The sequence below is a fragment of the Tupaia chinensis genome, unplaced genomic scaffold (assembly GCF_000334495.1).
Source record: "Tupaia chinensis unplaced genomic scaffold, TupChi_1.0 Scaffold000085_1, whole genome shotgun sequence".
NCBI lineage: Eukaryota > Metazoa > Chordata > Mammalia > Scandentia > Tupaiidae > Tupaia > Tupaia belangeri.
Genome location: NW_006159547.1, coordinates 6580983 through 6599200, shown reverse-complemented (window position 1 = coordinate 6599200; position 18218 = coordinate 6580983). Strand labels below are relative to the sequence as shown.

At 34.5% G+C, this 18218-nt stretch overlaps 1 protein-coding gene across 1 annotated transcript in view; it reads right to left on the bottom strand.

The window, feature by feature from the left end:
• OTOGL (otogelin like) overlaps positions 1–18218 on the bottom strand; it is a 155511-nt gene that overhangs the window by 56154 nt on the left and 81139 nt on the right. Inside the window, exons 27-31 of the mRNA XM_027769725.1 lie at positions 13370–13519; positions 9776–9895; positions 7039–7155; positions 4992–5148; positions 4312–4338 (exon numbers count right to left, since the gene is read on the bottom strand). Of these exons, the coding sequence (XP_027625526.1) occupies positions 4312–4338; positions 4992–5148; positions 7039–7155; positions 9776–9895; positions 13370–13519 (571 nt within the window). The remainder of the gene's footprint in view (positions 1–4311; positions 4339–4991; positions 5149–7038; positions 7156–9775; positions 9896–13369; positions 13520–18218) is intronic.

Here is an 18218-nt window from a genome sequence, read left to right as displayed (position 1 = left end):
CAAATACATTGGGGAGTTGAAATAATTGTCCCACACGAAGGTAGAGCTGAGCAGCACAGTGGACAATTTTTCTATGAGCCTGACAGCAATGGGCCCACCGCCACTGTAATAAATGTATACTATGCACAGTGTTTCTCCATAAGCCAAAACACATAGCAAGCAAAGAAATTAATCATCTCCACCACCCAATTTAGTATAAAAAACAAAAGGAGAGTGACATTAACTTTCAAGACACAAATATACTTCAATTAATAAATGTATATATTTGCATAAATATGCAAATAATATATAAATGAATAGAGATATTTATAATGAGATAAAATCAAAAGTGGAGAAGACACACATAAAAGAACAACTTGAAGACTTGAAGCATCTTCGTGGATACTCAATCAAAGAGTGTGAAAGGAGATAAAACCTAAACAGAATCTCTTGCCTACTACACATGGCCCTTCCTACAGCAACCTGAAGAGACAACTGTCATTGAGAAATCCATTGTATAAAACAAACCTAAAACTGCTGGATTGATTTTTAATTAATTTCAGTTAATTGATATCTTGCTTCTAGACTATGTTCATACATTTTTGCCAGAAATTGAGGGACAGAAGTCATTGACCTTATCACTAATTTTCTGCAAGTTTATTTTTGCGATCTACTAAAAGCAATCATTTCCTGCAGTCTTTCTTTAAACACAAGTATACACTATCTAACAAAATCACTCTTACCTTAAAACTTAGATGACAATTTTTAACACAATACCTACAACATTAACAATTTCTCCACATTTTTAGTAAGTGCCACAGAAATGAACTTAAAAGATGATTTAATCTTTGTGCTAAAGATTAAATAATCTCAGCCGTAACCTCTGAGTTCTCCCACTATTGTTTATTTTCTTCCTACAGAATCAGTTATTTCTTTTTAACACATAAGCATCTTAATAACATAGTATCTGGCACACAGTGAATGAAGAAAGGGAGAATATATCAGCTATAAATGTCCAGAGAAGGCTAGATGAATGTACAATAGCCATGGAAGTATTTTGGATGAGACAAATTAGCAATAATCATTTAAACCCATTTTCTTTTTATTATTATTATTAACCATCTCCATCATTCTGTATCCCCCTTCAATCATCTATCTCCATTGCATTATTCTTATGAACTCAATCCCTTCAGCACATTGATGCTTTTTCCTATTACGTGATCATAGGAAATATATATATCCCCCTGTAACTCCGCTGAGCCTATCAGTGTCCTATGAAGGCTAGATGACCCACGTTCACTCTTTGATATTTTCAATATGGTATTATCAGTAAAACTAGAAGAACTGGTTTGAAGAAATCTCTAACACCTGAGAAAACAGAACCATCACTAGGAGCGCAGCAGACGTTAACAGGAAGCATAATGTATCAAGTCAGCACACAGAGAAAGTTCTGCTCTGGTTCTCAGGGTCTGCAGACAGAATGCCAGTAAGTACGAAAGCACAGACGGAGATTTTCACAGCAGAACCGTGTGTCACCGGCGTGTGTAAGTAAGGAAGTTATTGGAGCATCTTCTCAAAATGATGTGTTTGTACATAGGTAGAGCATGTGATAACAATGTGTGCTGATTGTCTCTGTACTAGGATGTGACAACCATACATAGGCCATGCAGCACAAAGGTCAAGACTTTTGCCTCTGAAAGTGAACTGTTTACAAATCCTAATTTACTGTATTTTGGCTAAGTGACTTAGACAAAGTTATTTAACCTTTCTGTGCTTCAGTTTCCTCCTTTGTAAAGTATTGGTAATAATTTTTTTGAAAAAAAATATATTTTGAAATTAAAATTATTTTTTTAAATAATTATTTTATTTAACTTTATTTACTTATTTTATTTGACCAGAGAGAGACATGGCAAGAGTCAGGGAGAGAGAGAGAGAGAGAGCAAGCCACCAGATCCTGGCCTTGAACCACGGTCCAGCACCCTTAACCACCACACCACCTGCCAGCCTCAAAATTTAAATTATTTAATATGAAGTAGCTGACACAACAAAAGCTTTAGTTATTATTGCTGTTATTATTATTATTAATCAATTGTATTTTAATCATTGAAACCAAAAGATTGATGTACAATATCTGTGTGTGCACATGTTTCTGTGAGTGTGTAGCTGTGTATTTAAAATATTGGACACAAAATAATTTGGGTTGGATTTTCCTTACCAGTTTATTTAATGTTGGAGTTTCCTCTTCTATCAAACTTCCACAGATGAAACAAAAATAACCAAAGTTGCCCATTTTGTTTTTAACTTATTATCTCTATTATTCCAAAATTACTTAGCCTACTTTGGACAGTCATAGCTGTTATATTTCTCCCTAGCTCCCTATAACCCACAGTGCCTTCAATTGGTTGGTTGGCCCAGCCTTTCTATAACTATTACTCTAACTTACCCACCCACCATAGACCCAGGGGACCTAGACTTCCTGTAAGTATTACTCTGACTTACCCACCCACCATGGGTCCAGAGTCCCTAGATCATCTTATTTGTCTAAATTAGGTGCTGGTGACTATGCCTCCTTATTAATAGACCTCACAAAAATCAAACTTTTAATCTTCTATATTCTGGGCATTTTCAGAAGATACAATTCTCTGCCTCTTCTGACATCTACACTTTAGTCTCTAGTATCTCCTCTCACTACATACCTGAACACTTGATAAGGCTAGGAAATTTTCCTTTTTTTAAAGAATTGTTTAATTTTATTTATTCATTATTATTATTTAATTTGCTATAGGACATGTGTACTCACCAGAGAGAGACACACACAGAGAGAGAGAAGGTGGAAAAGCAAGTTGCCACGTCCAGGACTCAAACCACAGTGGGACATGTGGGAGTCCAGCACCTTAACCACTATGCCACCTGCTGGTCCCAAGATTTTCATTATTATTAGATCATCAGTACATTCTCTTCCAGTAATATGTAAATAATTATTTTGCCTATAGTAATAGCAAAATAAATTCTTCACACTGTATTATCACATTTGTATTTGTTTCTCTGATTTCTACAATATAACAAAAATCTGACTATAATCAGTAGGCTCTTCAATAGATCACCAGAACTTAGTCCTCCTATTTAACTGATACTTCATACTCTTTGACCAACATGTCCCCTTTCCTTGTCCAAACTCTGACTCAACACCAGCCTCTGGTAACCACCATTTTACTCTTTACTTCTCGAGTTCAGCTATTCCAGAGTCCATATGGTTTGAATTAATGTGTTAAATGAATTCATGTTAAAAAATTCATATTCTGAAATTTGGCGAGTCACTGTAAGTATGTTAATTTGATTATGGTATTAAAATTTGGGACCTTTGGGATATGATTAGACATAAAGGTGGGACCGCCCCATAATTGAGTCCTAGTGGGTTTATAAAGAAAGGAAACAAGACAGAGAGAACCTCTGTTCTGCTTAAGCTCCTACCTTCCACCTCATTATCCAATAGTAGGAAGGCCCTTACCAGATGTGGCTCCTTGACTAGAACTCCAAAATCATGAGTTAAATAAACCTTTATGCTTTCCAATGACCCAGACTCAGGTACCTCTGCTGTTAGCAACAGAACAGACTAGAATCGCATATAAGTGAAATCAAAGGGTATTTGTTTCTCTGAGCCTGGCTTATTTCACTTAGCATAATGTCCTCTAGGTTAAACCATGTTGTCAAAAATGACAGAATTTCCTTTTTTTTTTAAAGTTGAATACCTAAAAGAGGACTTAACATGTTTTTACGACAAAGAAGTGATAAATGTTTGAAGTGATAGATATGCTAATTTGCCTGATGTCATCATATCACAGTGTGTCCACGTATTGAAATGCCACATATTCACCAGGTAAATATAAATAATTTTTTTTCAATTAAAAAGAAAACTAAATGAAAATTTTAAAAATGTGAACAAGGCGTTTTTAGAAAATAGTAATAGGTATGCATTTAGTATAGGACTTTTATACTTTTAACCTAAAGGAATAAACTGACTTCATTCATTCACACATTCATTCATGTCACTTAAAAACTATCAGGTCATGCATTTTCCATAGAAAAATATGTCATGACTTTTCCAATGACCCAATATTCACTGAAGAGTTCTTAAATACTGCAAACATAAGTTACACACACTTTTTTCTTCCAGGAAATACACTTTAACACAAATACTTAGAAACTTGGATAGCTTTTAGAAGTTAAAGTTTTTAGGAATTATACAACAATTTAAATTGTCCAAAAACTTTTCATTTAAAAATACATCTTATATAACACAATAGTGGTATTCTTTATTAAACTATCACATACCTTCATTGTAATATTCACAATCAAGTGCTAAAAGAAAAAAAAGAATAAATATTAAACTATATAAACTGACCACTTATCTGAGTGTTATATGAGTCTAAGATATGGCCATATATTAATCAGTTACCACATGAAAAGTCACAGAATTATATCATTATTCTGGAACTTTCTCTGAGTAAAGGAAATTCTTTAAGGTGATATGCTGTAATTAGTTAAGTTCCATGAGATTATTCTAAAGGTAGGAAAATGTATACACCAATTTATAAATGTCAACTGAATATGTTCAACTCAAACATTGTTCTTTAGATGACTTTCCATCTACTCAAATAAGTTTAGAATCAGATTTGAAAGTAATTTCAGATTATTAAAAATCACTTATTTTAATAATCTACAGAGTAAAATTTCACAGTCAGTAAAAGATTGGAATCATAAACGATTTTTCTGAATATGGTATATAAATCATTTATATTTCAAACATACCAAACACACCAAACACAGAACACTTACCGCAAATATTTTTTATAAATCGTTTTGATATATTAAAATGTATAATGTCAAAGGAATATAAGTTTAGTTGTCTTAAATTAGTTCTATTTTCCTGAGGTTCTCAGCATTATTAGTTCGATGATAAACAACAATTAATGTGATATCCACACAAGGTCCCTGCCTAGTGATGTACTCACAACAAACAGTAGATGTTCTCCAGTGAATGGATACTCCTTCCTGACAGCACTTGTATGCATATGCTGCTATACTAGTGCATAAGCATTCACAGTCCCCACCAAGATTACAGTTGCACGTGTCCTCATGGCAGTTCTTGGCAAAAGAAGTAACATCAATCTGAAAGTGAAGTGAAAGGTAGTTTACCTTCATTAAGTCCAGGTTATGTTAAAACTCAACTCTCTAAAAGAAAAATAACTGGTGTGTTTTCAAAATGTGATATTATCTGCTTAACACTGCCATCTAGAGAGTTCTCACGATCTCAAACCTCTATACTGCCCAAAAGAGAAAGGAGAACAAATATTATATCAAACAACTAGCAAAACAAGAATAACATTATAATAATTTAATAATGACATACTAAATATAATTTTGAGTGTACAATAAATATTTTTGGAAGTTCATTATTTCGTTATGAGCAGATTCACATGGCATTAACAGATGTTTTGCTTTCAACTGTACTTTTACACGATTTCTAGCTCCCTCTTAGACATCCTAGTGACTATAAAAAGCAATAGCAACCTTTTTAAAACCTCATATTAATTTACTTTATTCACAATGTGCTTGTTAAATAACTGACAAAATTTAATAATTACCATGCATTATAAAAGAAGTATGGTTTGGTGTCACTAATTTGTATGTTATTTTGTAGGCAAGTTCATGGATTGATTTGCTTTAAAATGGTAGCCAGAAGAACCAGTAGACTCTGTGGCTCCAGACCCAAGATTTGACATTTCTGATTAAGCAGGTTTTGTCCTTGGAAAAGTCTCATAAGGAACCCTTTTTATAAACAGGACAGGACACTAGACTACCTATAGTAGGTGACTCCTTTACACTTTTAAAAATTATTGAGATCCTTAAGGAGTTTTTTGTTTTTGTTTTTGTTTTTGTTTTTTGCTACAGAGTATGTGCACTCACCTGAGGGGTGGGGGGGGGAGAGAAAGAAGGGAGAGAGAGAGAGAGAGAGAGAGAAAGTGAGAAAGCAAGAAATCCCCCACACACACTCCGGGGGAATGGCCAAGCTGCAATCCCTTCTCCTCTCAGGATTTTGAGTATGAAGACACAGGCACCTGTTGTATTTTTCATGCCTCCAGGTTTGAGACTCGAACTGCACTGTCAGCTATGTGGGATCTAGTGCCTTAACCTTCAGGCTACCTGATAGCCCCCTCAAGAAGCTTTTCCTTATGGAATTAGACCTATTAATATTTGCTATGCTTGAAATAAAACTGAGACATTAAAAAAATATAAATTCATTACAAGTAACCATATTTTATTAAAAAATAATATTTACTAAAACAAACACATTATGAGAACAGTGACATTTTTGCAGATCTCTTTAATGTCTTTTTAATAGCACATAGCTAGATTTTCACGTCTACTTTTTGGTACAATTTGTTGCAATGTTTTTGTTTTGGTTGTTTTTGTTTGTTTGTTTTTGTTTTTGGAGGAGTTTTTGCTATAGAGCACATGCGCTCACCAGAAAGACAGAGACAGAGAGACAGAAAGCAAGAAATCATCCCCCCCTAGGGGGATGACCACACCGCAATCCCTTTTCCCCCATCCTCTTCTCGGGATTGTGGGCATGTACACACATGCGCCCAACATGAGTTTAGGCCACTGGTTCCAGGACTCGAACTGTGGTCGACTACATGGGAGTCCAGCAATACAGCCATTATGCCAACTGCTGGTCCCGAGTTTTGGTTGTCTTTTATTTTTGTTGTTGTTGTTAAGCATATGAAGAAAATAAAATCTCAAAGGTATGTGTAGTTGGAAAGGAAGAAAACTTTTAATATTCTCAATATTAAAGATTATCATCTCATTGTGATATTTTTTAATAGTACAACAAAACTAAATCAACTAAATGCATCACTGCAGAAATGTCCTCCTAACAATGGTTATCGAATACATCTCAGAAGCCAATGAATAGCTGTTATTTGTCCTCTTCATCTGAATATCCTATACAGAGCAGAACCCCTTTAAATTTCAGAGTTTAGTAAAATATTCATTTACCACATTGCGACAAGGAGCAAAAACATCACTGTACAAAATGGAACATTCTTTCTTGGCATAAGGAAATTTGTTTTGATGTGCTTCACAGGGTTTAATCGTTTCATTTGGAGTTTCACACTGTTGAAAAATTAAAGGTGAAAATAAAGCTTTTAAAGGGGCAATTTCTCAAGCCGAACACAAGAGTCACCTGCCTGATTGTCCGTTTCAATTACATGTAATATATCCTCAACCTTTCAGACAGGATTTACATAAAGATCCTGTTTTCATCCAACTCAGGTACTAGTTTTGACAGCAACTAAGCAAAATATTAAAATCATGGCACTATTAGAGATAGAGTGAAGATAAGTAATTTCTAAATTATCTTAAATATAGTATTTACACAACTAAAAAAATTACATGTACATGCATATCTTTCCTTTAATTTTTATCTCTTTCATTTCTGTGGCAAATCATTTTCTAAAGAGTTGTATATACTGAAGTTTCTACAGACTCATCTCTTTAATTGGGTCTCTGTGTCCTCTAATCTACTTCCTTGCCCTGAAAAAGATTATCAAGGACCTCTTCATTATTAAATATAAAATTCAATTTCATTCTTCATCTTGCTTGACTTTTGCTATCTTTGATTCAGCTTAATATTTCTCCATTCTTAATTGTCGCTCTTCCTTTGGTTTCAGTGGCACGGTTACCTGCAGGGTTTCTTCCTACTACACTGCTGCTTTTCCTCAAACTCTTTGTCTCTCCCTTCATTTGCAAAATTTAATTCTAAAACATCTGCTTTTCCCATTCTATATACCTGTCCTATCTTCAACAACTCAAATAGTAAATCCCACATCTCCACTGCTATCCCAGATCTCGATCCTGAGATTCAAAAATGTACATTTCCACCTGTGTATCTCTCAGTAACTCCTCTCTCAATAGCCTGTACCTATTTCTACACCATTGTCCAGCCTCCACTGATCCTCGTCAACTCCTCTTTGCCCTGCCTCGGGGAGAAACACCAGCATCTCTACCCCAGAGGCCTGGAAAGTAGGCGACTTTCTTAAATCCCCAGGTTCATCCTTCCTAATAGTTTTTCAACAGATGTTGATAATTTTTATTAAGATTTCGCAAATGTGTACAGATTTCTACATCTCCACTGACACTGTTTCTAGCTAGATTTCATTTCTTGCGGATCTGTACTTTGTATCCAGTCACTCCCTATTTCAAGCTTCACACCACAACCAAACTGAACTCCTTGGAAAGATGTACCATATTCTTCTCTCCAGTCTTCCTGACAATGTCTTGGCTGTTCGCTCCTTTCCCTGTTACACTTTCTCTAGTTCCCATAAGTCTTACAGGAACCGTCTCTGGAGCACCTTCACTATACCCTTCCTTGGACCATCAAAATCCTCATTTTGTATGCACTCATAACACCTATCTCAATAAATTTTTATTTTTAATTTTTCTGCTTTACCTACTAAGCTAAGCTCTAACTTTATTAAAGGCAGAAATGGTTTTAGTCATAATGGGAAACGTTAAGTGCTAAATAAAATTTAGAGAATTAAAGAAAGATTTGACTTAGCTTTGTTCATTAGATATGAATAAGAAAACTCATCTTAGAGAGTCTTAAATTATTTAATTATTACAAATATTGGACTTTTATTAGAAATGAGTTATATCTTTTTTCATTTGCAAGTAAATGAAAAAATGAGAAATGTAAAATAATTTCTCCAAAAATTTCTAAACATAAGAAGACATAAGATAACCATGACTAAAAGGATTTTGTCTCTCTCAATATTTTAGATATTAAAAAATATAATTTTTGTTCTTAAGCTTACATACACTAAAATGCATTTCTTAAATTTTACTGAACAGAATAACATTTTACTCTACTTTCTCTTTATCCTACAAGAGATCTAGACTTAGTAAGTAAGTTAGGCAAAAATGGTGAAATAACTACCCAAATGGCAAACAATCAGGAAGTTATGGTTTCAAACATTCCTATCAATTAAAATGGACATTGGGCTTAAAATAAAAAATAGAAGTAGAATCAATTTCCGATTAGTTCAGCATTCTTCAAAGTGTGTTCCATAGAAAACAACTTTATTGGTAATTAATAAATAAACACAGGTCTTGTGCTGATAAGTTCGGTAAATTCTTTAAGTACATTCCTCTACTATAGGCCTCAAGAAACCCTTCAAAAAATAACTCTGTCTAACTTACACAGTTGATCCCAAAGGTAGCTGAGCACAAATCCACCCCCTGTACACACACATACACATGCACATCTTTATTTTCATATAACACTGATGACATGGCATGAAATAGCCATGCTTTGAAGAACAAATGTAAAGGAAATTCTTCATTCATTTGTTCATTACTTTGAAGTAGCAAAAGTTAAATCATCCTTAGAAATACACATCACTGAGAGGGATTTTGCTATGGTGAGGAAAAAATAAGAAAATGCAAGTCACAATGCTACCTCTGCTCTTTCTGGCTATGTAATCATAGATTCATCATGTAACTTTCTTGAATCTCGAGGTCCTTATCTTATTATCAAGCTAATACATTTAACATCATCAGGTTATCAGAAGAATTATGTGAGAAGAATATCTAAGTAGTTTTTCAACTATGAATTATAAAGCATTATGTAAAATAATATTCTCTAAATAAATGTTCCTCTAAGGACAAAATATTCTAGTGATAACATATTCTAAAACTGTGTTATGTAGTTCTAAAATGTATATGTTTAACTTACCTGTCCTAATGCCCAACTATCTCCAAACACCTGAGCATTTCTCACTTCTAAATTATTTGATGTGGTCATATCATTAGAAGTACATTTGTCAAAATTTCCACACAATCCTGATAATTTGTTCTAAAGTAAAAGAAAATTACCATAAAACATTCTATATCAACTTACATTTAAGAACTCATTGTCACTTTTGAAAAATATATAATACACATTTAAGAATTCTCACAGCAATCACTTAAAAAGGGAACATTTGAAGAAAGTGGATGTTTAATTATATTCAGTGATTACTTTAAATTTTCAAAAACATTTTATCAGTACCTAAAACCTATTTATCCAGCATCTTACCAACATCTTAGCATTGATACAACTAATAATAAAAATAACTTGGAAAAGTACAATGCAAACAATATATATGTGTGTGTGTGTGTATATATATATATATACACACACACACACACTAATGTGTATAAATATAGCTATATAAAATCCATATGCATAAATTCTCATATTGAAAGATCTACTGGCTGATATGCTTTAGATATCATAATACTAGAAATGTAATTTAGCTTATTAAGGGGTTGAGAAACAGTTACTGCAATGGCCATATGGACTATTCACATCAACAATACCCACTGGATTTTCTCAAAATGAATGTTCACTCCTAGAAAAAAGAGGAGGACTTGCATCAATGCCAGTCTTGAAAAAAACAGTAGAATCCCTCCTTAACCTTGAACTTAACTCTTTATTCAATACTGAAGAATGGAATGTCTCTTTCATTAAGATCTCCTTTATTAATTACCCATGTCTCTAGCAAGGTGGACAATAAACCTAGGATTACAATAGCTATTTACTACCATGAAACTTCTGCTCTCAAAAATCACCTCTCTCCAAAGACAATAGCCACTTCTACCAGTAGTCATGCTAAAGCAGAGGCAGCAGTAAAAAATAAGCGATTAACTTGATCCCAAGAAGTAGCGGAGGGCAAATATATGATAAAGAATGGTAGGAGCCAGTGGTGGTACAGTGAGGGCACAACCGGACCACAGGGGAAATGGCTGGGTTAGATTCCGAGGACCTCCCTAAGGCAGGGGCACATGATGCGGTCGGTCCCGAAACTTGGACTAGGATATTCCCCTCGTGAGGCTGACTGAAGCTAGGGTCAATCATGGTGTGAGGACTCTGTTGGGGGTAATTCTCTCTCTTTTCTATGTGAAAAAAGGTAGGTAAATAAACAAAACAAAAGCACACACAAAAAAAGAATGTCAGACAACATTTGTTGAAAAAGGGTAGCAAAAACCTAATGGTTATTTTACATTCATCAAAGAAATGTAAAATGCCAACAAACCTAGGGATAGCTCTTTAGGCTTTGTCCCCTTACAACTAAAAGATTATGACTTCAATATATAATTTTTTAAACTTACAAAATGTTAAAAATATTTTAAAATGTATCTTTCCTACATTTTATTGGAATATGTTCTTGCTATTCTAATTTTTCTCTAATTTAACACAGAGTATCTCCATGAGTTTCCATCACAATTTCAGATAAACTACATTTTGTTTTCTTTTTTTTGGAGAGGATTTTTCTTTGCTATAGGGTGCATGCGCTCACCAGACAGACAGAGACAGAGAGACAGAAAGTGGGAAATCACCCCCTGGGGGGGATGGCCACGTCGCAATCCCTTCTCCTCCATTCTCCTCTCGGGATCTTGGGTACGCACACACAAGTGCCCAGCGTGAGTTTTAAGCCACCAGGTCCAGGACATGAACCATGGTCGACTACATGGGAGTCCAGCGACATAGCCATTACACTAACTGCTGGTCCCAATAAACTACATTATTTTTTAATTGGCAAAGGGAATATGAACTTTCCTCAGAGAAAGAGGGAAGAGGAGAAAGCATTTGCCAACTGGACCTGGTCATGCTGCAATCTTTTTCCTCCATTTATTGCTTCCTGCCAGGATTTGATGTGTGCACAAACACGCAAGCAAGCCCACACGCACACACACACACACGCATGCACACACACACACACACACACAGGAGTCTGGCATGTTTTTTAACCACCAGGACTGGGATTTGAACCAGTCAGCCATATGGGAACTGGTTCTCATTGCACAATGCTTAACTACTGCAGCACAGAGCCACCTCTCAATTAGATTTTTTAAAAATGTGTCAATGTTTTTAAAACAACTTTAAGATATAAATTAAAATAGTAAATCAAATATTTAATACAAATGTTTAACAGAGAATAATGTATAAATAATTTAAAATACAAATCACTTGCCCAGCTACTGTGGCACAGGGTAGCATGGTACCCTGCAAGGCTAGAAGCCATATACCAAATGCAGGTAAAGATCCCTGGGTTAATCTGGGAATACTCACATGGGTGTCCAAGATCCTGAGGAACTGAAGGGCAGGGGAAAGGGAATTGCAGCATAATGAGAGCCTGTCAAGGATACTTTATCTGTCTTCCATGTGCATGTGCTCTCTACCATAAATAAATACATATGTGTGTATATTTGTATGTGTGTGTGTGTGTGCGTGTGTGTGTGTGTGTGTATAGCAAAAAATTATAAACAACTCAGATTAGATCTTTAGCCATGAATGAACAAACTGTGATACATCCATACAACAAAAAGATTGTTTAGCAGTATAAAGGCACAAATTTATAATTAATAATTCACACATAAATAAGGACGACTTTAAAATGCATTCTGCTGAGAACAGCAGAGGGCATAATGATTACATTGCTGGGCTCCCATGTAGTCAACCACAGTTTGAGTCCCATACTTGGTGGTTTAAAACATATGCCAGACATGTGTGCATGCATGCCCAAGATCCCAAGAGGAGAATATAGGAGAAGGGACTGCAGCATGGCTGTCTCCCATGGGGACTGATTTCTCATGTTCTCTCTCTCTGGTGAGTAAACGTGCCCTATAGCAAAAATCTCTCTTAAAAAAAAAAAAAAAGAATTTTGTCAAGTCAAAGAAGCCTGACCCAAAAGATAATATACTGTATACATCTATTCATATGATATCTGAGAAAGGTGGAACTACACCAATCAGAAATGTACCAGTGGTTGCCAGGGATTGGGGGTAGATGATGAGGAAAATCTGGAGACTGACAAATCTGTCCTACATAAAGACTGTGAGGGCATATACAAAACCTCATGCATTTGCCATAGTCCATAGAGTTGGATACCATAAGAGCACATTTTTAGGGTTTTTTTTATGATTTTAATGTATGAAAACTTATAAAAATTTCCATAGTGTGAGGAAAATATGGAAAACAAAGAACATAACAAACAAGTCTACTGTATTACACATAGGTTACAAAACCAAGCTGAATAGGGTAAGGAGAAAGGAGCAGACCTAAGTAATTTTGGAAAGTTGAGTATTGTAAGATTAAAGTAAAAAATAACTCTGTACAAACACTGTACTGTGTTAATAAACTTCTTTTTCACAGGGATAAGTTAGTAATTCCAAAAATATAACCTAGTTCTTAAAGGAAAACATCAATTATTTTATTTCCATCAAACATCAAAAGGTAAACGTAATTCAATTTATAGCATCTCATTTGCAGCTTACATTGACCTACCTTCCACTGTGGTCCAACTTTGATATGAATAGTTGTCTTCTTATCCCAAAGAATAGTGATATCTTTCTCTGGAAAGTACACTACAATGTAGTACCCAGCCTTCCAAAGCTGGTATGTGGATTTATTTTCCAGAAAAAAACCTGATCGTTTCTTTAAATTTAAGAAAAGAAAAAAAAAAAAAGAAATTGTAAAGAAAAAAAAAATCAATACTGTCTAACTAAAATGTGTTACTGTGTTAAAATCCACCAATGACTAGATACTAGTATTATTGCTTGGCATGTCTTTTCTAAATTCTGTAAAAACAAACAAACAAACAAAAAAAAGAAACACATTAACTATACAATAAGTAAAACTGATAGATAACCAGACACAAACTAGTAGATGGACTCAACCTGGGTAAACGGACTGAGGGAGAAGGTATTTCAGTTACGAATGAGGGAGAGCATAAACATGGAAATAGACACAGAGGCCATCAGGGATAGCCCTGATAAATCTGAAATTCAGTCTATGATGGATAAATACGACTGAGGACTGAAAAGGCAGAAATGTGGCCCTGCTCATGTTTCTAATTAGTTAACTGACGGCCTGAAAGTCATCTACTGACTTAAAATATTTACTGAAAATCAGAATTATTAAGTTCGGTAGGAGACGTCTTTATAATCTGGAAAAATTTCTATATATGACAGTCTGATCACTGAAAAATAAAAACCATGTGTGTATACACACACACACACACACACACACACACACACATATATACACACACATATATATGTGTGTGTGTGTATATATATATATATATATATATACACATTAAGAATTACAGATTAGAAAAGATATAGCCAAGTAATAATACCAGTATTTAGTATTACATTTGACTTTCAATAAATTATTAATAATGCTAGTGTCTAGTATTAAGTATAAATACCCTTTATACACACACACACACACATATATCCATATTCAGACATATAAATATATGTGTGTATGTGTATGTACGTATATATGTATACACACATATATATGTGTATGTATGTATATACACACACATATACAAACACACATACCTACATACACACACACACACACACACACACATAGATATATTAGGTCATTGGGAAAGTCATGACATATTTTTCTATACAAAAAAGCATCATGACTTTCCTGATGATCCAATATATACATATGCACATATATACATACAGACATACACACACACACATATATTTATATGTCTGAATATGGATATGTGTGTGTGTGTTTGTGTGTGTATAAAGGGTATTTATACTTAATACTAGACACTAGCATTATTAATAATTTATTGAAAGTCAAATATAATACTAAATACTAGTATTATTACTTGGCTATATCTTTTCTAATCTGTAATTCTTAATATTTTTGGCTTTCAAAAATATTTGATGAAGTCAGTAAATGGCTTTCATGCTATCAATTAACTAGACATACACATATATGTCTATATCCATATGTATGTATATAAATATTGTGTATGAGAGAGAGAGAGGGTAGGAGGAATTAATTACCATCAAACAGACTTTTGAAGGTTTCCTGCAAGAGGTGGGCAATGAACAGATCTGAAAGATGTCATGTGTAGGAAAGTATGGAGGGTTGGAAATTAAAATGGAGAAGAAATCCTTCCATACAGAAGGAAAGGTTTGAATACTAGCCTATGGGCAGGCAAGTCAAAGATCTGTTCAGGACTAAGGAGAGCACCAAGGGGCTGGAGTATGGATTACTTAATGGAGCAAGTCTGAGACCTTATTATCCACAAAATAATTATCACATTTATAAAATGTAGTCAATAAAGGTTTCTGAATGGAGAAGTAGTAGGCCACATTTGTATATTAAAAGAAAATCACTTATGTCCTGGAAAGGATAAAAGTAGGGAGAAATCAAAGATGGAATACACTGGGAAACCTGGAGTATTTTTATCATAAAATGAGAATAAGCAATATTTTTTATGAGCAGTAGCTGGACCCTAAACATGGTTACATTAAATTTAACCTTGAAATTAACTTACATAATAACTTCAGAAATAAGCAAACTAAATTTAGCCAAAAGCAGAATAAAAATTGTTAAGGGAATATGAAATCCTTCTGTTGTTTTTGCCCCCTCCAAATAATAATGAAAGTACAGTTTGAAAATACTAATGGTTCAAAGAGCAAATAAAATAAATTTAGTCATATCCATAAGGAGTTTTCAGCCTCTAAATCACAGTCATACTTTTACTACTACACAGCATAATGTATAGAACAGAATATACTGTATATAACCATATTATACAGAACATATCGTAAATAACTATATGCTGTACATGTTAACTGACTTTATATAACCTCATATACTTTCACTCCCAATCCCTCAGCCTCATTCATTAGATGCCAGCTATGCTTTCTTCTTTCTTCACATTTATCCAAACTTATGCTTATTTCAAATCCTATGTGCTTGGTATTTCCCCAGCTGGAAATCTTCTCTCAAATCTTGGCATGCCTGCCTCATTCTCATCAAGTGTGATCCAAATGTCTCCTCAGTGAGACTTCCCCTGTCTGTCCCTGCAGAACTCTCAACCCAAAATGGGTATCTGGTGGGCATTTGGGCAGTGGAATAGCAGATGGAGGCCCACACTTGGGATTCAATGCTCTATAGTTGCCATCTTCAATTCCAAATAATTTCTTTCTCTGAATTTATTTTGTCAGTAAAGTGGGACAATAAAGCACGTGCAAGGGCCTGGACCTTGATACACATTGACTTCTATCCACTTCTGTCTTCCCGCATCCTCAGCATTGGTTCTCAGCTGCCTGATCTCTTGTCCCTACCCAAGGTCCACCATGGAACTCTACTCACCACAGATGCAGGGCGAGTTGAAGATGGACATGTGCACTTCCATGCCAAAGTGGCATTATGAGGCAAAGCCCTCACTACTGTGAGGGTGTGTACTTAGAAGAACCCCTACGCCCCAGGGAGTGTGGCATTTGATGACAAATAAAAAAAAACTTGACACATCAAAAGACAATATGAAACTAAGAAATTAATTTTTTTGTTTTGAAGAAGGGGCCCTTCATTTCTTGTTTTGCACTAGGTTCCACAAATTGTGCAGCCTGCTCTACAGCAGTCACTGTCACAGAACCTATTTTTGTGTTTTCATTGTGCTTTTTAGAACCTTCCAATTACTTGAGTTGTGTTTGCCTTTATTGTTTGTCTTCCCTCTCTATGCTGACTCTTGCATCAGTTAGCCTGATGTGAAAACACATGTTTTCTATTGGCCTTTACAAAAAATCCTTTATTTTCCTTAGACAGGGCAGTTTGCTACAAGAATAATCCTTTGGTCAAAAGGAATTCCTGTATTTCTTACTGTTCAAATTCCTAAGAAATGTTTCTCATCAATTAAAAAAAAAAAAACCCACACATGATACCCTGGCATTTGAATGAAAGTGGACGAATATGTGAGATTTAATGATAAGCGGAGTAAGCCAGACTATAAAAGGCAGGCACTGTATGTCCCCACTTAATATATACTAAATGTCTGCACTCTATGGCAAAAACTGAAAGACTGAAAGGTATTAAAGTACGAAGAGCAATGGTGAATACTAGAAACAGTGTAGGAAGAGGATGAGCAATGGGGGTGGGGGTTGTGAGTTAGGGATTCAAGGGAAAAAGACGCAAAACATTCAACACATGAAAATGGCAAATTATCTGTTGATAATATATTTTACTGGACTAATATATATATAGTGTACTCATGCTGGGAAAATGAATTTTGTATGCTGTAAAGATGCACAGTAATTAATGTAAAAAGTCAGGAAATAGAAAAAGAAAAAAAAAGGAATATGAGGTATTACTAATTATCCAAAACAGACACCTCCATTTCACGATGGGAATTATGGCACTTCAGACAAACTCTACTGATGTTCGAAATATGGAGCTTAAAACAGCTAAAGTATAGCTTGAAAAAATTAATAAACTATCTCTTACGTATCTGAAATACATTTATATAAAAAACAGCAGAGGTTTTATTTTCCACCTAGCTGAGCGGCTCCTCTGCCATAAAATAAATGGTGCTTATTTTCACTTTTGCTGCCCAAGAAAAAATATTAGCAGGGAATATATTAGGGTCAAACTATTCTTATGACTTTTTAACATTTTACTTCATCATTCACAACCTTTATAAAAGAGTTCAGTAACACCTATACAAAGGTGAAAATTGGAAGTTGAAAGTTACACAGTAATTACCATTTAAAAATGTGTCAAACTGTCTTTAAAAGAGCATTTACTACTTTCTCTTATTTTAATTTTTTAGAAACATCCTTGTTTTTAGAGAGAACCTTCACCTATAAATTTATATTCAGTTATGGATATACCAAACTGCTATGATTTCCCCAAAAAGATAACATAACTGTATAAACTCTGCTTTACCCAAAGTATAATTGCTGTCTGGATGGTTTTGATGTTTCTGACTAAGATATAAACTATGTTCTAGACCAATGGCTCTCAAACTTCTGTATACATAAAATTTGGAAGTATCATTAAAAATATAAATTTCATTTCAGCCTGTCATTTCAATTACTGAAGCAGGGCCCATAAACCAGCATTTATAGCAGATATTCCAGATGAATTCAGTTTAGAAACGACTGAAGTAACCCAGGTAATAGGAGGTGTCAGCTGCTAGTCAGGACAGATTTTAATGAAGAAGTTTTGCAGACCAAACAGAGAAACACTATTCTAAGATCTTAGAAAAAAGATCACCTTTAAAAGCCATGTGTCAAACACACTTCCCAACTGTAAATTTTTTTTACCTATAAAATGAAATTCTATCACCTTATGCCGTTCAGCA